General features: G+C 41.9%; 1 protein-coding gene across 1 annotated transcript in view; it reads left to right on the top strand.

Annotated features, from left to right (window-relative positions):
• COL21A1 (collagen type XXI alpha 1 chain) overlaps window positions 1-22,790 on the top strand; it is a 194,489-nt gene that overhangs the window by 85,872 nt on the left and 85,827 nt on the right. Inside the window, exons 10-12 of the mRNA XM_073336269.1 lie at window positions 1,373-1,435; window positions 15,276-15,329; window positions 15,508-15,561. Coding sequence (XP_073192370.1) covers window positions 1,373-1,435; window positions 15,276-15,329; window positions 15,508-15,561 — 171 coding nt within the window. The remainder of the gene's footprint in view (window positions 1-1,372; window positions 1,436-15,275; window positions 15,330-15,507; window positions 15,562-22,790) is intronic.

Here is a 22,790-nt window from a genome sequence, read left to right as displayed (position 1 = left end):
AACATTAGATGCTCTTTACAAAAAAGCAATTTTATTTTTGGTGGTATAACCACTAAGACCAAAATTAGTCATTTAAATCCGCATTAGGCACCTAAATGAAAGTGGCCTAATTTTCGAAGGAGCTGAGGATCTGGAATTCCCAGTGGAGTCTGTTACCCTTAGTTCAGCACCTCTCAGTGTCGGACTACTTTTACTTAGGTCCCTAAATGTAGATTTAGTTGACTAACTTCAGAATCTCAGTTTTGAAATATTTTTCAAAGGTGTACTTACATACTGTGACTTTGTATAAATGACATTATTGTGGGGTTCTATATTCTTTGTCACTGAATTCAATATTAAACTTGCTCAATTTACATGTTGTCAAATGACTTCTCACATTTCCAGTTCAAACTAGGCTTTAAGACTCAATCTGTGATCTTCCTCTTCCTGTATCATCAGGAATTTACCTGGTAATTTTGCTGACAATGTGTGTGGCTGAACACAATCTGGTTTACTATTCCAGAACTGCATGTGCTATAGTAATAGTAAACTGTTGTTTGGAACCAAATCTTTGTCCTTTTTAAAGTCAATGGGAATTTTGCCATTGATGTTTGAGACAAAGGACCAGGATCAGATCCTTTGTTGGTAAATTAAACCGAGAGCGTTCAAATACAGTGAGCTAATATAGTGAGTAAGAATATTTTTGGTGGTTTTGCTTTGTGAGCATAAAGATGGTCTAGTTATCTTTGGGAAACTGCAGTTTTCTTTTGCTTTTTTTAATGGGCCTGATCCAAACCGCATTGAAATAGTTGGAAAGACTCCCACTGACTTCTGTAGGCATTGGCTAAAGCTCTAAGAGGGGTTACAAAGGATAAGCACCTTGAGGCAGTAGCTGTTGATTAAAAGGTTTTAACCATGTCCATCTTGGCTGTTTCACTTTAATTAGAGCCAAACTCAATAAAAATCTGGCATCAGGATAATCCTTGGTAGAGACCTACAGACAGATGAAGTTTGGTTCAAGGTGGTATTGACTAACATATTTTATAGTTTTTTTTTTATTTGTTTTTATTTCTACTGTTTTGTTTTTCATGTTCTATAACATCCTAAATATGGGATATTATGGGCTATCCTTAGAGCCCAATCTTCCAAGCCCTACATAAGAAGTCAGTGGGAGTTTTCCCATAGAGGGATTACAGGATCAAGCCCTTTGTATTATAGCAATTACTCTTCCAAAAAAATTATCTGGGCTTACAGCCAATGTTCTGTGGAATGATATTCCTTGAAGGCCCGAGTTCCTGAAGCTCAGAAATATGCTTGGATAAAAGTTACTTTCAACTAATTGTAAACTTTTCTTTCATATTTCTTTGTGCTCTAATGTATAACTTCTTTACAGGGAGACCCTGGACAACCTGGGAATCATGGTTATCCTGGACAGCCTGGTCCAGATGGTAAGCCTGTGAGTACTAAAAACTTAGTCATATAAAGTACTGTAAATGCAAAACTAACGGTAAAGGAAAAAATCTTTAATATGTCGTGTTCTACAGCATTGTGAATTATAGGCTAAGATGCATCAGAATTTAACAATTCTATGAACATTTTGATTGTTAGATTAAAAGCCATCAAAATGATAGCATGAAACTAAAGACTTGCCTGAATGAAAACCCAGGATAGGAACATCCCTAAATTTGTGGGACATTTGAATCTGAAGTTCAAATCTTGAACTGATCTCTTCATGTGACATGCGTGGATACAATGGCTTAAAGCAACAACCCAATAAGGAGTTTACTTTTTTCTCAATGTCAATATGACCCTTATATTGTGCTCAAAAATGTTTAGGGTTTCTTGTGCAAGAGTATCCCAGAATTAGAATTAAAAATAGTACTCTGCTTTGAAATACAGATGGCTGAAAAAGACAGTATATTCCCACACGCTGCAGTTTGTTTTTTAATTTACTATTGTTCGTTTATGAATGTATGGTTTATGAAAACAGCAGGTGAATGACAGATGTTCCTATAATGAAAATGTCAAATTTGGTGATGGTCAGTTTGGTTTTTAGTTTTAGAATTGTTTTTAAATTGTATTAAAAATCCCCAAATAGTAAAGTACCCTTAGGTTCCATAAAAGTGGAAGTGGAAGCTTCTGAGAAGTTGACACCCAACATCTTAATGCTCAGTAAATGCGTGGTGTTTACAGTTCATAGGTTTCATTTTGTGTTCCTGAGCCACTGGTGTGTGTGCCTCAGGTGTATTGGGAGGATAAAGGTGAAAGATTCAGAGACTTCGACCACCCAAATTCCTGGCCTAAGAGTGTAGACCCCAATGTGGCTTCTTAGAGTTTGTTGTAAAAAATGCAAAAGACCGTGGAGGGCATTAAAAATAGTTTAATTTTGAAAAGAGAATAATTTATCTGGCAGCTACTACGACCTGAAAAAATAATTCTAGTAAAAGAAATGGAAGAAATCTGTGATATACATGTGTACGCACGCACACATTCTGACGTGCACATACACACAGACACCTATATTAGGAGTTGTTAATCTTTAATAATGTTTATGCTTTTGTTTTTACTGGGGAGGAGTAAATGATCAGCTCTAAATGGATCCTTGGACATTAGGAAAGGCTTGTTGATGCACATCATTAGCAACATACATATCTTAATATGAATAATGATCAAACTGGAAGTGCAAACACTCATGGAAGATGATGGTGAAGGGCAGAGGTTATCTGGAATAAGCCTTCAGTTTTCAGTATAAATGGGTTGTCCTTTGGAAACTAATATTGTAGGATGAAAACTGATGAAGAATACAAGCTAAGAATAAGGCTATACTGCAATGTATTGAGTTTGCAGAAAATGTCTAGTGGGGGTACCACAGATCCAGTCTTATTTAAAATCTTCCTTGTTGATGTGGTAGAGGAGGAAATATCATGTACCACCTGAAAATGTGTGAACAAATTTGAAGGAGTTGCAAACATCATTAAGGATGAAGATAAAAAGGGGACTTTAGAAAGATGGGCAAAAAAGGGGTGGGGGAAGTTGGCTGCAGAGAAGGCTAATACAGTTTAAGCAGTGGCACCATGCCATGGAGATAATGTTCTACAGTTTTGGTGAGACTGCAGCAGGAATATTGTGTTAAATTTCCACTGTATTATCAGAAATGGACAAACTGGAGAGAAGTAAGAGATGAGCAGCGAAGAACTAGACTGAGGCTTTCAGCTCAGCTCTGTATATGAGTCACTATGTAGCTGTGCCACCCCAGGAGAGGAACCATGAAGAACCTGTGATTCAGAGTCACAACTCCTCTCCAAATTCCCTCTTGTCCTGGGAAACTGAGGGGCAAGTATTGCAAAAAATCCTTTACAAGTGAGAGTCCTAGTTGTGTTTAAGGGCGATACAGTTGGGTCCTTAAGGTTCAAATCATTTACCATAAATGATTGGGAAAAGGGGGTGAAAAGTGAGGTAGCAAAATTTGCAGCTGGTACAAAATTACTCAAGATTGTTAAGTCCAAAGCTGACTGAGAAGAGTTACACAGGGATTTCACAAAACTGAATGACGGTGTGACAAAATGGGAGATGAAATTCAATGCTGATAAATGTAAAGTAACGCACATTGGAAAACATAATCCCAACTATACATACAAAATGATGAGGTATAAATTAGCTGTTACCGCTCAAGAAAGAGATCTTGGCATCTTTGTGGATAGTTCTCTGAAAATATTTGCTTAATGTGCAGCAGCAGTCAAAAAAGCTAACAATGTTAGGAACCATTAGGAAAGGGATAGATAATAAGTCAGAAAATATCATAATGCTACTATATAAATCCATGATATGACCACACCTTGAATACTGTGTGCTGTTCTGGTTCTCCCATCTCAAAAATTATATATAAGAATTGAAAAAAGTGAAGGGAAAGTCAACACAAATGAGTAGGGGTATGGAACAGCTTCCATATGAGGAGAAATTAAAAAGTCTGGGACTGTCCAGCTTAGAAAAGAGATGACTAAGGGAGGGATATGATAGAAGCCTATAAAATCATGACTGGTATGGAGAAAATGAATAGGGAAGTGTCATTTACTCTTTCACATAACACAAGAACTATGAGTCACCCAATGAAATTAATAGGCAGCAGATTTAAAACACACATAAGGAAGTACTTCTTCACACACAGTCAGCCCGTGGAACTCATTGCCAGGGGATGTTGTGAAGGCAAAAAATTAAACTGGAGTAAAAAAAATTAGGTAAATACATGGAGGATAGGTCCATTAATGGCGATAAGCTAAGATAGTCACGGATGCCTCCACATGTGCTGGGGCTCCCTAAACCTTCAACTGTCGAAAGCTGGGACTGGAAAACAGGGGATGGATCACTTGAAATTGCCCTGTTGTATTCATTGTCTCTGAAGCATCTGGCACTGGCCGCTGTCAGAGGCAGGATATTGGGCTAGATGGACCATTGTGCTGATCTAGTATGGCTGTTCTTATGGTGTTATGTACCAGGTAACTAGAGATGGGCTGAAACCAAAATTCTGATAAGAATAACTCATATTTTGGCAAAGTCTGTATTTGGGTCCAAACTTTGCAGTTCTTATTTTTTTCATGTATATTTTGATCAATTTGCTTTGAAAAAGTTCTGCAAATTCTTCAAAACTTTTCCACAGATTTCTCCTACAAGTTTCCTGGGCTCTCATTAAGTGATGTGGCCTTGGTCTTTATTACTTTTCATAAAACATTTAAAGTTCTGTGTTTAGTAAGAGCTTTAAATACCGATAGTAGTACATTTAGTTTCTGTGTATTGAAAGAATGAGATTAATACTTTGTTCAGAACTGTAAAGCTTATTAATTTTGCAATTTACATAGAGAAAGCTCTATGCTGCACTTTATAAAATGTCCACTGATCTGAAGTCCAGGACTTGGTATATTAAGTCCTGGAGCAATGTTAAAATAGCACTGATGACCCAAGGGACCACTGACAAAATTTCAGTATCTTCAAAAGCTGAGATTCTTATCTTTCATATGTTCTGTAATTCTAAACATGTTTTATGTTGGATATCTCTTCCTGATTCTCAGAATTCTGGCAGTGCCTTTGTGGGGAGGGATAGCTCAGTGGTTTGAGCATTGGCCTGCTAAATCCAGGGTTATGAGCTCAATCCTTGAGGAGGCCATTTAGGGATCTGGGCCAAAACATTGGGGATTGGTCCTGCTTTGAGCAGGGGGTTGGACTAGATGATCTCCTGAGGTCACTTCCAACCCCTATATTCTATGTTTGTATGAATTACCACCAGATTGCAATGGCTATTATTCTGAAAGATGTTAGAGCTAGAATTAATACTTACACTCTTTGAAAGGTGAGAATCCTAGCTTTTGAATCGTCTAAAGCAGAGGTGGGCAAACTACGGCCTGGGGGCCACATCCGGCTCTCCAGACATTTTAATCTGGCCCTCGAGCTCCTGCCAGGAAGTAGGGTCTGGGGCTTGCCCTGCTCGGGTGCTCCAGCCAGGGAATGGGGTTGGGGTCTTGCCCCATTCCACACGGCTCCCGGAAGTAGCAGCATGTCCCCAATCCAACTCCTACATGTAGCGACAGCCAGGGAGCTCCGCATGCTGCCCCTACCCCAAAGCACCACCCCTGCAGCTCCCATTGGCCAGGAACTGCAGCCAATGGGAGCTGCAGGGGCAGTGCCTGGCTGCGCCGCCTCATAGGAGCCGGAGAGGGGACATGCCGCTCTTTCTGGGAGCTGCTTGAGGTAAGTGCTGCCCAGAGGCTGCTCCCCTGACCCCCTCCCATGCCCCAACTCCCTGCCCCAGCCCGGATCCCCCTCCCGCCCTCCAAACCCCTCGGTCCCAGCCCAGAGCACCCTCCTGCACCCCCAGCTTGTCATCCTCAGAGCCCGCTGCCTCATCTTAGTAATAGCCCATGGAGGCATTGTGACTTAGACACCTTCCTGAGGCAAAATTTCCTCATTGTTTCTCCCTTGTTTGAGGGGGGTAGTAATTTGCTGCTGTCCTATACAAGCTGCAAATTTTCACATCCGAGGGCTGGCCAGTGGGCTAAGTCAAGGCTCTGCCCATTCCTCAGTCACTCAGGAATTAGGTATAATTCCACTCTTTTCCTTGAATGTGCATTTTCTCTGCAAAATCATTAGCAATCTGTACCATTATTCTGGCCACAACCATCCTTATGTGCACAACCCTGTGTATTTAGTTCCTTCTAAGAGTAGGAATAATTTGTGCAGAAAGATGTTCATAGAAATTCTTGACAAATATATGCGCCATAGCTACTTAGGAGACCTAGTGATGGCCAGATGGATTCTAGACAACATTCTGGCACTCTTTTGTGCTTTTAGCTGCTGACCACAGGTTTTCTAACATGTCTCTGTCCAATGTCAACCAGAATTTGACTCTCTGTATTTTATTTATTCTTTTTATTGTGCTTTAAGATTTTCAGAAAACAGATATTTCTACAATGGTATACATTTCCTGACTGTTTCTTATTGAAGAAACAAGGTTTACTGGTGTAGGCTCTGTTAAGATGTACTCAAAGCAATTTTGGGAAACAACTGTTGTCATTTTTGCATACCTTTTCATGTTTCTTGGTTTGTTTCAATGCGATTCATCTTCCCAGGAGCATCATAACTTGTAATATAACAAATTATGGAGAAAAATAACTTGATTCTATAGTCTTTCTGTAACCTTGGAATTCGGCAGTCATGATTTTTTTCCTACTAGTGAGTCATGATTTACAAAGATGGACATTCTGTGAACATGGGAAAGATTTACAAAACTATCTCAAAACATTAGAGGAGAATTGTGAACCTCTGATAATGCAGAAAGTGAGAGATTACAAATTGCAGCAATTTGTTGAATTGAAATTCATATTAATTGAAGTAATTTCGATTAAATGCTTCAGCTTTCTGAACTGACTTATTTTGTGAATATTCAGCTGTCGCTATTTGCACTTGTTCTTTGTAAGAACAAATCGCAGACCTATTAGGTCATCTCCAACCCTAGCCAGTGCATTATTGTTTCTTACAGTAGATTCTTGAGTGCTTTCCAGTCTAGTATTTTAGACTTGAATGAGGGGACTTTTACCCATCCATGTAGGAGACCTATGTTCAGTTTAATAGACCTCTGTATCTGTCTATATTCGGTTTTTCAGTAGTGTCCCTCGCCATAGTATCGAGGACCTTAGTGTCAGGAAATGTGTCTTGTTGTTCTGGATACCTTTTCCTTTGCTCATTTTAATCTTGTTATTCCTGATTATATCCCCTTGAGACCCCCTAAGGCTTTTTGGCTCTTACCCCATAATATGCTTGCAGATGGTTATCATGTTAGTTGTTTAATCAAATTATGTGTGTATGAAAAACCTGAAGTTATGATGTAGTTTTTATAATCTTTCCTGGGAAGCGAGTACTTCCAGCCCCCAGATCAGTTTTGATGCTCATCTCTACACTCCCTCCAGTTTGCGTCTCTGAACTGTATGGTGGGGCAACAAATGTTGCTTGTTTCTTTGTTTACACATAGTACGTAAGGAATGTATTTAATTTCAAATAATTACAGTGAATTGTCTGTGGTATAAAGATCATGCATGAGCAGTTCATTGCAGCTGTTCAATATTCACAATTTAACTGTTATTTAGTATTGGTTGGATATAGAAATCATAGTGTATGTGTATATCTTCTAAGTAGATGTGTGTATCCCTTAGAATTAGGTTTCTTGTGTTAGACAAATTCAAAATTTGCTTTTCATGAATATTCTCAAACATTATTCTAAAATTAGATGTTTCCCTGAATATTTCTATAGTAAACTCGTTTCCTAGAATATTAATGGAAAACGAATGTAAGTGGGATTCAAACACGGTCAAAGTACATTTGTTAAATGTGAAAAAACAGTCGCTGAAATTCTCTGTTTTGTTTGTATTTGTTGTAATCACCAGCTCTACTTAATGCTTAAAGTTAGTTGAAGTAACTAAAATGATCATGGCTGGGCCCAATTATACAGTCTTCACTCACATGAGTAGTCCTATTGACTTCAAAAGCACAGAAATGAGAACCTGTAGTACCATAATAAAAAGAAAAATATTTCTCCTCACTCAATTTCTTGACCTAAACTATCACAATAGAAATAGCTTCCGTAAATGAGTCTAAAAATTTATTTTAATCTAAGTAGTACTTTTAATGGGCTCTTATCCAGCTGAGAAAGCAGCCTGGAGTAGCTGGCCCACAGAATATTCAAGGGCCCCCCAACTATGCAGTCCCAAAGTCTGCTCTCTGTTCCAAGGGATTCTTTATATTTGTCAGGGAAGAACTCAAAATATTACCATGATAAAACAGCATCTTCTGCTCTTACGCAAGGGATACTTAAGGGCAATAAAGAAGATAGGTTATTGACCTGCTTGTTGAAAAGAATGCACGAAAACACTAATTCATAAAATTTGAACTCTGAACAGATGGTTGACAAATCTGGGCTATTCTCCAGTCCCCTATTTAGCTTCATTCATGGAAATTTAAAAGCTTTTATTGTCTTCTTACAGTGTTCAGTAAGTGATGAAGAACTTTAAAACTGGCAAGGTTGAGTTTACTGAGATATCTAGCTGCAAACTCAGTATTCAAATTACTGTTCTTGACATTCTTAAAGCTATCAAAAGTCTCACCTAATAAAGTACCTTTTGAAGGTTCTCTTCTTGAGCTGCAGGATTTTGTTGCATGCTTACTATCCAAATGTCGCTAATATTTGTGATTATTTAATACTTACACAATGAACTTTGTATAGTAGCCAGATACATCAACAGCATTTTAAAAAGAAAAAAAGTTAATAGCAACCAGTGAGAGTTAGGTGCCTCAGTATCTTTAAGGATCTAGGCATTACTTTCTTATGTACTTGGGACCCCTCTTGCCACCCACCTGTGAGCATGTGGTGGGCTTGAATTTATACTTTGAGCTCCATCCAGCTTCTACAGCTGCTGTCCTATGAAAGCTCCACAATCCTTAATGGCTATGCAGCTGCAAATGCTGCCCTTGATTCCAAGAAATAATTACTTGGTAGTGCTATACGACCTCATGCGACCTACCTCTTCCCACAGGAAATATAGTTGCTAAAATATCCCTAAGTGTCAAGCACCATCCCCAATGTTCTGAAATTTCCTTCATATTAGGAAATTCGTACTATAAATTAGGCTTCTTAAACACAACATATTTACTTTGAAGGCAGAGAGGGGCCACTTCAAACCTGGATAGTTCATTGCCATTCTAGATTATTATTTTAAATAGCATACACATTCATTTCTGGATTCTTTTAATGAACATGGCCTTGTTTCTAGAAACTTCCTGATCTGTATAGCTTAGACTTTCATAAAAGTAACACACAATTGCCCTCTTGCTTATGTGGCATATGTCCTTATCTGTCACAAATGACTGCACCACAACTAAAGGTGGGGCCGAATTTGTATGGGCTTACCCAAAGAAGGACAGCTCTGCTTTGTGGTGGTGGTGGTGGTGGTGGTGGGGGGAGGAGAGGGAGAGAGGAAGAAGGTCAGAAACTGCTGCAAAAGGTGCTCGGTGGTCAACTTTGCAGCAATGACTCATCCCACCCCTCCCTCAGGAATGTGCATAAAGGAATGTGGGGCAAGTCTCTATGCATAGTTATTCCTTTCTGTGTATTCTCTAGTGTAATGGTTACCAGAGTGATTGGTGGTCTGCAGAGCACTTGGTGGTGGTCTGTGGATGATGTTGAGTCTCCTTGTTTCCACCTCTTTCAATAATGTTCAGGATCTTCACTACAGTAGCAAACCTGGAGGCCTGGAAATTAGGAGCCAACTTAGACCATGTCTACACTAGCACTTATATCACCTGAACATTTGTCTTGCAGGGGAGTGAAAAAACACCCCTCTGAGTGATGTAAGTTTTGCCGGCATAAGTGCTTGTTTGCACAGCGCTATGTTGGCAGCAGACTCTCTCCAATTGACATAGCTACCGCCGCTCTTTGAGCTGGTTTTATTATGTCGATCGAGAGCTCTCTCATCGACATACTGCAACTACACGAGCGCTCTTACAGCAGCACAGCTGTATCTGTACAGTAGAGACATGGCACTAGATAGTACTCAGACCTATTGCTATACAATGAGAGAAGAGGAAACAGGAAGTTCTTTTGCCATTTTGGGTCACCAGTGGAAGAAGAATGTGCAAGGGAGAAATGAGCAAGGCAGTTGATCAAGTAGGTCAAAGGGAGAAGACCAGGTAGCTGGGCAACATGTCAAAAAGAGAAAGGAAAAAGGAAAACAAGAAGTAGATGATATAGAGAAGGAGCAGGCAACAGGGAGGGAAGCAGAAGGGAGATAAGGTAACAGAGGAACATGTGCAGAGGTTTGGGGAAGAGAGAACATAACCAATAGGAGGCAGAGATTAAAAGAACAGCAATTTTTTCAAATAAGTGGTCAAAACAGCTATCACATTCAACAAAATACATCAAATGCTTTCCTAATATTTTTTGCTGAAGCAATTACTTCCGTCACCATGGGAATTCTGTGAGTGAGAAGGGAGGTCATCCTTATGATTGTGAGTGTGGATGTAAATGGGAGGTGTGGTATTCCACAAGACAGTCTCTCCATTAAGATGTGGTCTACCTTATGAAAAAGTTTGAGCTCCTCTCTTGCAATGTTTTGTCTGGTCTTGTTTTCTTCAGCTCCTAATTATTGTATTGCTCTTCTCAGAGCCTACTGACTGTCAGCAGCAGCATTTTTTGAGTAATAAGGTCCCAAGAATTGATGCTGTATTCCCAACACACTCATCAGAGCCTTACATTTTTTTTACTTCCCTTTCCTCTGATGTTATGTCCCTGTGTGTGCAGTGTAAACCTGCATTGTCCTTTTGCTGCCCTATTGCATTGCAAATTTGTCCTTATTCCAGATGTACACCAGTGCAGCAGAGTAGTGATTTTGTGTGTGTGTGTGAGAGAGAATAATTTGTTCATACTGGATAAGTGTGTGTGTGTAAAAGTAAGTAAGCAATGGATTATGGGAAAACCAAGTCTTACAGGTGGGTTTTGCATTTAATTCTGAATGTGGCAGGTTTAGTGATCATTTTTAGCTCCTCTGGAAGTGAGTCCCATAGCCCAGGCCCAGCTCTTGTGGAAGTTCTCTCCTGTGTTCATGAGGTGTGTAGCAAAGCGAAGACTCACTGGTGTGGCACCTCCTTCTGGTCATCTGGGAATTAGCTCTTTTCCAGCTCAGAATGCCCTCTGCTGGCCAGTGACTCACCTGCCGCCCGCCTCATGTCCCTCCCGGACCCTGGTGCCACTTACTTTGGGGTTCTGCCCCAGCAGTACCCCCGCTCTGGGTCTCCCCTCCCAGGGAACCCACAACCCTCTCATCCACCTTGCTTCAGTGGCTACTGCCAGTCGTCATCCAGCCCCTGCTCACTGCGGCAAACTGCAGTCTGTCATGGCCACTCATCATTGGCAAGGAGGTTGGACCAGCTGCCTCTGCCTATCTCTGGGCTGCACCTCCCAGCTCCAGTACCTGCATAGGCCTTTACCAAGGCCTCAGCTTGGGGAGTTGCCAGGCTGGAGCTCCTCAGCTCCTCTGGCCTTTCCCCAGCCCTGAACACTCCAGATACCCTTTTCTCCCAGACAGCCAGGTCCTTCTCTCTCCACAGCTAGAGAGAGACTGACCCAGTTCCTCCCTGAGTCCTTACAACAGAGCCAGGTGTGGCCTGATTGAGCATGGCCCTAGCTGTGGCTGCTTCCCCAATCAGCCTAGCCTTTCACAGGAGCGGGGTTACTGCCCTGCTACAAGGTGCCCCCTGTATTTGACACTTTTGTGCTTCGAGTGGAATGTCATTGTCACGATAGGCCATGGTCATAGAGGAAGAAGCGATCTCTCAAGTAGCTAGGTACACTCTCATTGAGGGCTTTGAATATCAGGAAATAGACATTGATTTGAACTCTATATTCAACTGGGAACCAGTGCAGAGGTTGGAGTTTGAGGAGTTATGCTGATGGCCACCTGTGTAGAAAGTAAAAGGGTTGCTGCATTTATTGCCCATCTTGGTCAGTTATGAGTAGGGCCCTACCAAATTCATAGCTGTGAAAAATGTGTCATGGACCATGAAATCTGCTCTTCTGTGTGCTTTTACTCTATACTATACAGATTTCACAGGGGAGACTATCGTTTCTTAATCTGGGTGTCCTGACCCAAAAGGTGGTTGTGGGGTGATTGCAAGGTTATTTTACGGGGAGTCACACTATTGCCACCCTTCTTCTGCACTGTTTTCAGAGCTGGGAGGCCGGAGGGCGGCGGCTATTGGCCAGGCGCCCAGCTCTGAAGGCAGCGTCCTGCCAGCAGCAGCGCAGAAGTAAGGATGGCAATACCATATCATGTCATCCTTACTTCTCCGCTGCTGCCTTCCGGGTTGGGCAGTCGGAGAGTGGTAGCTGCTGACCAAAGGCCCAGCAGCAGCACAGAAGTAAGGCTGGCAATACCATCCCATCCCATCCTTACTTCTGCATTGCTACTAGCAGTGACTCTGCCTTCAGAGCTGGGGTCCTGGCCAGCAGCCACCACTCTCTGGCTGCCCAGCTCTGAAGGCAGTGTCGTTGACAGCAGCAGTGAAGAAGTAAGGGTAGCTGTAATGCAACCCCCCCGCCCCGCCAATAAGCTTGCAACCCCCCATTACCCCACCATGTTTCATTTACACCAACTAGATTATGATCACTTCTCATTTCTGTTTCTTCTTGCTTTTTTAATCCATTCTCTGTGTGTTGATCTCTTCCTTTGTGTGTAGGTTATGCGGCTTGAGGGTAGTCAAATATTTCAATAAAGTACTCCCTTCCTGCAGGATAATTTAACTAACATGCTATTACAAAAAGAGTGCCAGTGTATTAAAGCTGATCCTGGTAATTCCAGTTTCCAATGTGTTTGTAGTCTATCAAACCAACTTTAGGTTAGTTCTGCTCTGGAGGTTAATTCCTGTCCTCTTAGCTTTGTATGGACCTCCTTTTGAGTTTTTTACTTTCCATTAGGTCAACCTTTTTCAGAGCCATTTGTTCTGTTTGCAGTGAGATCATGTTACAAGGTCCATCTCTGAGCTAAATTTGCCATTTCAGAAGGCCAAGATGGTGTGAGGACTCCTCTTCTATCTTCCATTCATAGAGGAAATTACTCTTCTCTCGCTATGATCCTTCCCAATAAGAAAAAGGAGGATAGGAAATTGCATTTCTTAGATCTGAAGAGTGCACTAAAGGTTTATTTATATACGACTATTTCTTATAGGAAGTCAGACAAACTTTTTGTTTTTCTTGGATAAGAAATAAAGAGACAGGTTTTTAAGGCATCCTTGGCTAGTTGCATTGTTTCATCTACGTTTGAGGCTTATAGGCAAGCTGGGAATGCTCCTCCATCTTCAGTTAAAGCTTACTCTGCTAGAACTATCTCTGGGCACTAAAAGGGAAAGACTTGCTACAGGATAGATGTGTGACGGGGGCCTAGAGTTCTGTTCCTTGCTCTGTTAAACATTACCAGTTTGGACTTTAGGGCATCTGCTCAAATTTCTTTCTGGAAAAGGGTACAGCAAGCATTGTCTCAGCCAGTAATTTTGGCTTTGTTTATTAGTTACATGACTTGTACAGAACACAAATAAGACTTATAAAATGGTTCTGTTAGTTCTTCTTTATCAGTACAGAGATTTGGTATTAGAACTTTGTTTTAGTGAATTTGGGATTGTCTGTCTTCTCAGCATTTTTAGTTTCTCAAAATTGGAGGATCGATTGTTATGGGATTCATCCCATTTAAATTAAACAAAAGAATATGGGACCTTGGATTCAGTTTTGGCTGCTTCAACTGATGATTGAAGGGGTTAAACCCCGTAGCCCCAGAATTTTACAGTAGAAGTAGTCATTTTACAGTTCTTTTTCTTCCTATTCTGTCAGAGGACAACTCCTCCTTCTATATTAGGCCATATCTACACTAGTGATCTTAAAGTGGCACAACTGTACCGGTGTAGCTGTGCTGCTGTCAGATTGCTTGTATAGATGCTATATGACGACAGGAGAGAGCTCTCCCGTCAACCTAATTAAACCACCTCCAATGAGCAGCGGTAGCACTGTCCACATCGGCGCTTCTGTCAGTGTAACTTATGTCGCTCAGAGGGGTGGTTTTTTCACATGAGTTATACTGACAAAAGTGCTGGTGTAGTCATGGCCTTATTTTGTATGGTGGAAGCATATGTTACTTCATCTGAGTCAAATGAAAGCTCTCCTTCTCCTCCTTCCCTGCTTATGTTTAACGGCTGCCTGTAAAAACCCTGCCACTTTTAAATAGGAGGTCACCTCTCATTGCAAAGCTTTGTGCATTTAAACGCACTTCTGTACACCAAGGCCTGGTCCAGCGACTGTAGTAGTTACTCTTAAGTGCTTCTTAGGTGGAGCAGGTAACCCTTCCTGTGTGTGTGTGTGCGGGGAGGAGGGCGTGGATTTAAATGCTGGCCAAGCCACTCTTGCAATTCAGGGGGCAACTCCCTTTTCCGTTAAGCCAGACAAAGGGCCACATCGCTTAATATGCCATGAGAGCATTGTTTCAGTAATCTCTTCTTGCTCCAGTGCCAGTTGCTAGTGAAGGATGTGGGAGATTACCATCACTGAAACGGTTTTAAATGCTCGTTCCTATTCCTAATCCCCCTTGCCTCATATCACTTGTTCCCTGAAACAGTGCCTGCCCCTGCTCTTAAAGGGCCAGCATTCCCTGTCACTTATTTTTAAGTTTATAGTTGACAGCTTAACAGAATTTTCAAACTGTACGTGCTCAGTGCAGCATTATTATTATTAACTGTTATTTTTAAAGCAGTTATTTTAAACCTAGCAAAGCAAAGTCTCTTCAGTAAGGCTTATTTTCTATAACCAAATTTGAGTTTCAAAGTTCAGCCAGTTTTTTATTAGCTTCATATAAAAGACCGGTGTGTGTGTGTGTGTTTTTTTTTTTGTCTTTTTACAATGTAAAAATTAAAATGTTTGATACATTCCCCTCCTTTCTCTTGTTTGTCAAGAATTCTAAAGCAACCGATGGGTTTTGCTTACTCATGAGAAAAATTAACCTTTAGTGAAGGGCTGAAATCTGCCATTCCATCCAGAAGTGAAAGTTCCACAAACCTGAAATATGAGTCTCAAACATTAGCTTCTAATGGAAACTGTTGTTGTTCTGCAGCCTTAACCTTAGACCGTGTGACCAACTCAATAGATGTAACTAAGATATTTTAAATAATTGTTTGCAAACTTCTGCATATAGTTAGCTATAATGTCTTGGTTTTTTTCTTAGGGATATCAAGGAATAGCAGGAACTCCAGGTGCTCCAGGATCCCCAGGGATTCAAGTAAGCTCCTTTTGTCTTTTCTACAAAGTGGAAATCTAAGCCAAATCCTGTAAGTACTCATACTATTTCCATTTATTTCTTTGAGAGTCCAGAGTGTGGAGCACTTGCAGGATCTGGTCCTTATCTGTAAAAGAAATGAGTAAAAGAACTTAAATGTGTTTATTTTTTTCTCTCTTAGGGGCCCCGTGGCTTACAGGGTATCAAGGGAGAGGCAGGGAGAGATGGTACAAAGGTAAAAAGTTACTTTAATATTTACAATCCTTGCTTAGTACAAGTAAGGGCCTTGGTATTTCCATGTGAAACTAGTTTAAAAGTTGTTTACTACCAAGACAATAAAGCCAGAACTGGAATTCTATGCTTAGGATATTATTTCCATTCTTAATAAGATGTATTATCTTTAAAATATTGGTGTGTGTGTGTATACATATATATAAGTTAAGACCTTTAATGTGACTGCTAATTTCATTTTTAAAAGGTGTAGCAGATGGAAAGTGATATTGACAACCTGCTATTCAGGCATATATCTATGATTAATGAAATTGCTCTTTTCCATCTCTTTTCTTTCTTCAGACCCAAAGATAGCCCTAATTCAACAAAGCAGGTTGTTCAATCTTAAGGCCCCTGTTCAGCAAAGCACTTAATCATATGCTTCAAGTTAAATATGTGCTTTGCTTCATTGGGGCTCTCTTGTTAAACAAAACTGTTCAGTTGGTAATGGGCAATATTCAGTAATGATTGTATTCCTTTTTTTTCACATTTTTCCCATTTCAGAGAGTTAGACATTAAAGATGAAAAAGTGTATTCCCCTGCCACTGGAGGATTGTCTTAAAATATATTTTCTCATGCTTTGTCCAGCCTAGCTTGAAATGTGCCAAGATATGCCTAGCTTGAAATGTGCCAAGATGTGGGGCTTCCACCACTTTTCTCAGAAAACTTTTTGACTGTAGAGTAGTTCTCACCATTAGGAATGTTTTCCTGATATTTGGCCTAAATTTTTATTTCTTAATTTCATCCCACTACTTCTAGGCGTTTCCACATTGGCTAATTTAAAGCTAGGCATTTCCGTTGCTGACTGTTTTAGTTAATCCATAATTAAATGAACATAAATTATGGCTACATTCACTTTTAATCAAGGGCAATGGAAGTCTTAAGATTGTTTTTACAAGAGCTGCAGATACTTTACTCTTAAATATGTACAGTTAGTATTTAAAACTGCCTGTTTTAAACACTTAATTACACGTAGGAAGACATGCCTGATAGTATGATCTTATAAATTGTTATTACTAGGGTCAGCATCCTGTCATATGTGAATGTGTGGGTGGACCTGTGCACCAGTGTAGAGGCCCCCTGGATTCTGCACAGGCCCAAGTTACTGCCTGAATGAACCTTGACATTTAAGTCAACTTCTTCATGAAAAAGGTCCCTTTCTTTGTGTTTTTCTGTATTTTATTGCTTTTAAGAAAGTATTTGTCCATTCTTTTTTGATGGTGGATCAGTGTGGATCCCATTGTAATTGCTCCTGCACATGAAACTGGATTATTTTCACTAGCAGTGTCCATCAGGGCTCTGCATGCAACCTGTGCCATTTGGTGCACCCACATGAGAGCATAAAGGGTGGGATGACCATGATCCTTCCCCGGTTCCATCTTACTTCCCGTAAGTAAGCAAGAAGGAACCTGGCAGTGTCCCTATCCGCTGAAAACTCTAGCATGAGCGATCTTTTTCTAAACTTCTGAAACATTTCAGAACAGCCTTCTCTCCTTCACTTACAATTTCTTGGACTGAATAATCCTCTTCTGGATGGCAATTTTAAACAGATATGCCTTGGCCATAAAGACCTCTTTATACAATGACTTCAAGATGGTAGGCTCAGAACCTGTGGACTTCAAGTCTTGCTAATTGGATGGACTAACTTTTCTTAAAGACTAGCATAGCAAGTGTCTCTTCTGGGCAAATCCCACATCCCAAGCAGATGCCTTTTTGTTCTTCACTCAAACCAGAAAGTCACAATATGCCAGACTCAGGTTGCATCTCTTAGAACAATCTATGAGAGTGGCATTGGACTCCGAAGATCTGGGCTCAAAAACTCCATACTAGTCAAACCATCCAATGCTCCATAGAGAAGTCAGGATGATTACTAAGGCTTCGGTAAAGAAATCAGATCTAAGTAAGGAGCTGGTACTGACAGCAAGATCAAATCTGGGTATCACGACCATCAGTATTGAAGGTGATGCTACAGATTTCGAAGAAGGCCGTAGAAAGAGGCTGCTCAGAACACTGGGGCAAGAGCTTGAGGAAGAGCTCTGACTTTTCACTTAAATAGAAACAGGGAGGCATTGGAAGATTAATCCTCCAAAGCTTGTCTGGCACTGAAGCAAAGCAAAATGGAGCAGACTGTGATACAGCAGACTCCATCAGTACTGGACCCATGGCACTACTTATGGAGGAGCCAGATCTCTCATCACTGTTGCGAAGACATCTGTTCTTGCCAGCATCAAATAAGGCCTGTCCCCCATATAGTCCATGAGCGGTACTGCCTGAAGATCATAGATAGCTGGATTATCAGTCTAAAGAGAGACCAAGCTACAGTAGAAGACCTTAACTTCCTTAGCTCGAGCCACGCACTCCACTGTGACCGCACGGCAGCTAATTTGATGGCTCAGCTGAGAGCCGCACAAAGACCAGTCAATTGAGTGCTTCTTTTGGTAGCTGCCTCGCCTTGCTACACTGGACGTGGCTGGATGTCACCAGTGACAAGTCTGGTAAACAAGAAAATGAGGTGTTTGTATACCAAACCGCAGAACTTGTTTAACAGTGTTTAATGTTTGACAGTGACTAGGTTACATTAACACCTGTGGCCTATATATTCCATCTAAATTAATATAACAGAACTATTTGCCAGAGCTGAGAATGCCAAATGCAGAATCTTTTGTTCCAGGGGCAGCATGGGTCTAGGATCTCTGCTGGATACTTTTTTTTTTTTTTCTCTGCTGGTCTTGAGGTTTCCTCTTCACCTTCCCACCAATCCCCTTGATCCCCAGAGACAAAGCTACTGTTATTATCATAGTCCCATACTGGCTGAGACAGTTTTGGCCATCAGACTGACTCTGAATGGGAGGTTGACTGGACATTTCCTTTCCTTCTTGACCAGACATGCTGTCTCAGGACCACAGTCACATTTAAAAATGTTATTAAAGCTAATGTTAAAAAAAATTATATAATACATAGGTTGGGAAAAGTGTCTGTATGTCTTGGTATAGTGTTTAGATTATCCACAAATACAAAGTTACAGTAGTTTTTAAAAAGTCATATGATACATAGAGTATATAATCAGCAATAACCCAAATTTAGGTTAATAGATTTAACAATACAGTTTAGATATTAGAATCCGAATACTCGGTGTGGCGAGGCGAAGACTCACCGGTGTGGCGCCTCCTGTGGTTGTCTGGGCATTAGCTCTTTCCAGCTCCGGAGTGCCCTCTGCTGCTGGCCCTGTATCCCTCCCGGACCTCGGTGCCCTTTACTTGGGGTTCTGCCGCAGCAATACCCCACACTCTGGGTCTCCCCTCCGAGGGGAACCCCCAACCCTCTAAACCCACCTTGCCTCAGTGGCTCCTGCCAGTCATCGTCTAACCCCTGCTCATTGGGGCAGACTGCAGTGTAATGGCCACTCATCATTGACAAGGGGTTAGGACCAGCTGCCTCTGCCTATTCCCAGGCTGCCCCTCTGCCTTTCTGGGCCTTTACCAAGGCCTGCAGCCTGGGGGTTTACCAGGCTGGAGCTCTCCAGCTCCCTTTGCCCTTCGCCAGCACAGCTCTGCTCTGCTCTGCTCTAGGTACCCTGCTCCCAGGCAGCTAGCCCTTCCCACTCCAGAGCTAGAGTGAGACTCCTCCAGCTTCTGGCCCACAGCCCTCTCATAAGGGCCAGCTGGGCCCTGATTGAGCTGGCCACATCTGTTCTAACTCACAGCTTCCCCCAGCTGTTCACTCCTCTTCCCCCAGCTGCAGCCCTCTCCAGGGCTGCTTTAACCCCATGAGGGCTGGAGCGGGGTGACCACCCCTCTTCACTCTGGTACATCACTCATGAAAAGTTGTACAGAGATTTGGTTGTGGAAAGCAAAGTATATCAATGAGTGGAATTTTTCCCTTAGTAATTGAGAATTAGGTAGGTTGTCCATTTAGAAACTACAATCCATGAGGAAAGTATTTATTACTTTCCTGACTGCGCTTCTCATCGGCAGTCCAGCTCATCCCTCCTGGTATTGCCGATGTCCAGTGACGTGTTCTAGGTAGATGTCCCTCGACTACCTGATAGTGTCTGACACCATGAGTTGCCGCATCAGCCAAGCGTAGCGGTGACTGATTCCGCATTTTCTCAGCACTCGCTCATTACTGTGGTCCCATGCACCTAAGGCTCCGATGATCGGTGTGTGTATCTGGACCTGGTAACCCTTAGCTCTCAAGGCTTCAACCAGAGGGGCATATTTCTCTACCTTTTGAGCTCTTGTATCTCATGGAGCTTTTTTTCAGAATGTTCATTGTATCACCTTACTGTCAAGATGATCTTCTTTGTTGTCATCACATTGGCAGAGTCAGCAACATCCAAGCACTCATGGTGTTACCCCCTCAAAATGGATTTTTGGGCATCCTGGAATAATCTATGTATTGCCCCCTTAAGTTGTCCTTCCTGAGATATAAGTTTCTGGGATTGTTAAGCAAAAATATTAGAGGACATGGGTACAACGTTCCGATAATTGTCACAGGCACTATTCTTTTCCAAATCAAAGTTTATTTTTATGAATGTAGCTAATAATCCCTAATACAATATATCCTAAAAATCCTAAACAAGGGACAAAATCCCTTAACATAAATTCCTTATTACGAGTTTAAAGAGCATTCAAACTACAATAGCATATAGTTTAAGTGATTCTAAGCGAAACACTTTGTTACAAATGGCTAGTTGGGAACAAATCACTGACAGCCAATGTTCCCTCTAATTTTTTCCACCCATGTGCGGAATAAATTTTGTTATGTGCACCGAGGTAATGTGTGGATGTGTGCCACAAGTAGAAACAAAAAACCTAGATATATATATATTTTTAAAAGGTTAAGTAGGGATAATTACTCCAGCCAGGACAGGTTAGGCATTTTAGAACTCACTACTCAAAGAATTAAATTTAAATGTAAGAGAAATAAAAAATATGAAATGCATAGACCAGTCAAAAGACAAAAATAACACACTTTTTGAAAGAATAAAATGACAGAGAATATATGTGCATTGCAGGAAGTACCAAGAAGTGTGTGTTGGTAGGTGAGTGTGAGAAAGAGACTGTGTGTGTGTGTGAGACAGAGGCTGCATGTGTGTGCTTGACACAGTGTTTGACACTGTGTGCGACACAGACAGTATTTGTGTGTATGTGTGACAGTGCATGTGACAGAGAGTGTGCAACAGTGTGACACAGAGAATGTGTGTGTCACAGCGACAGTGTGTGTGCTAGCTGCTGGGAAAGTTTGAGAGACATCCTGCGCTGTCTTTCTAAGACACTCACTGAAAGCTCTCCTGCTCTGTCCTGAGATCTGTTGTCTCCACTCCCCTGTGGAGATGGGATACATGGGGAAGGGGAGAGAGAGAGTGTGTGTGAGAGAGACAGACTATGTGAGCAGACTATTGGGGAAATCTCAGAAACAGTGCACTGTCTCTTTAAGAAAGGCACTCAGACACTCACCCTTCTGGGCATCAGCTCTGAGTCCTGAACCAGGCTATGTCCCCTGCCTCTCACCTGCTCTGCAGAGATGGGGTACAGGAGTGGGAGGACACCCTGACATCGGCACCGTCCCCCCCTCCCATACTCTTCACCACCAGCAGGAGGGTCCTGGGAGCAGCTGCAGGACAGAGCAATGTGGGGGAGGGCACCTGAACACGTGCTCCTAATCAGGTGGGCAGCACTTAAATTTCTTCACAGCCGCTCAGGCGCGTAGCTTACAGGGAACACAGCTGACAGCAGTTAAGTTACTCCTGGGGGAATTTTGCACCAAAAAAATTAAAAATTCCACACACCGTATTTTAAAATGCAGGGAAAATTGCATATTTTATTTGTCAAAATAACACCATATAATCATGCCAGTTTCAATTATTTTGTAATTTATTTCAAAATACTTATCAGCAACTATATGTCTGTAATAGTACAGACACAAAAAAATTCCCCCAGCAGTAGAGAATTAAGGAACCCCATACAACAACAACCCAATTCCTGTTTCTCTGCCCCCGTTCCCCTAAGAGCCCAGCAGGGGGGCCAGACACCCTCACCCCCTACCTCCCAGAGCCTACCTGTGGTGCGACCCCAGCCCAGACATCCACAGCCCCTCCTCACTAGAGCGCAGGATCCAGAAGGAGAAACAGCTTGATGCTGGGTCCCGGGCTTGTACAGTGTTTCCTGCACACTGCCTTCTTCCTCCAGAGCATGCTGGGTACTGCAGCTGCTGGGAACCCTCCAGCTCCCTCCACCTCTCCCTGGCAGTGTTTTCTATTTCTGAGCAGGGCTCTGCTGGGTTCAGTGCCCCCTAGTGGCAGCCAGCAGCTCTGCAGCCCATTTCTGTGGGAGGAAAAGGAAATTCTGTGCATAACATTAATTTCTGTGCAAATTCTGAATTGAGCAGTAGCTCAGAATTTCCTGAGGAGTATTAAATTGTACTTGGTTTTATTTAAGTAAAGTACAGTAGTCACCAATTTTGCACATGCTCACTGCTGTTTATCTCAGAGCTGTGATTCTGCTGATCCACACACACACATTTGGCCTTTTGCCAAGGCGCCATCTTAGAAATTATGGACTTTCTGCCAATTGACTATCGGCAGCTTCCACCTTAGAGTGAAGTAGTTCCAGCTTGTTCAGAATAGAGATCAGGCAGACAAAGTGGAGGCTGGAGAATTTCTCTAGTAACAATGGCTGGACCACCATACTTGTCATTTCATGGGGACAAGGTGTTGATGGGACTTTGCCTCCAGTTCATTCTTCAGGGAGTGTCGGAATTCCACCTCAGTTAGTCAATTGCCTTATGGTGTGCTCTGAAACCTCATTCTTCTCCAGGAGAGAGGACACTTCACACACTGGAAGAGTTTCCAGAATGCTACTGTGCCGCCTAGACAGGACTAAGCCCTTCGGGCTCTCTTCCAGTGTCCTTGTGATCATATCAGGTGTATCAAAAGGTCAGGTGATCTCTTCATAGACGCTCTCCAAGTGGGTTACATGGTGCATTTTACCTGTTACCAGCTGGCTGGTGAGGATCTCTTTCCAAAAGTCAAGGCACACTCCACCAGAGCACAGGCAACCTTGTTGGCCTGCTTCAAAAATGTGCCTATATCAGAGATCTGTAAGACAGCCACATGGAATAACCTGCTGACCACTTGCTGCAGGGACTTGATGTGGCAACCAGGGAAGATCCTAATTTTAGAAGAGCAGTACT

This window comes from Lepidochelys kempii, chromosome 3, assembly GCF_965140265.1.
Source record: "Lepidochelys kempii isolate rLepKem1 chromosome 3, rLepKem1.hap2, whole genome shotgun sequence".
Classification (NCBI taxonomy): Eukaryota; Metazoa; Chordata; order Testudines; family Cheloniidae; genus Lepidochelys; species Lepidochelys kempii.
This window is presented reverse-complemented; position numbering and strand designations above follow the sequence as displayed.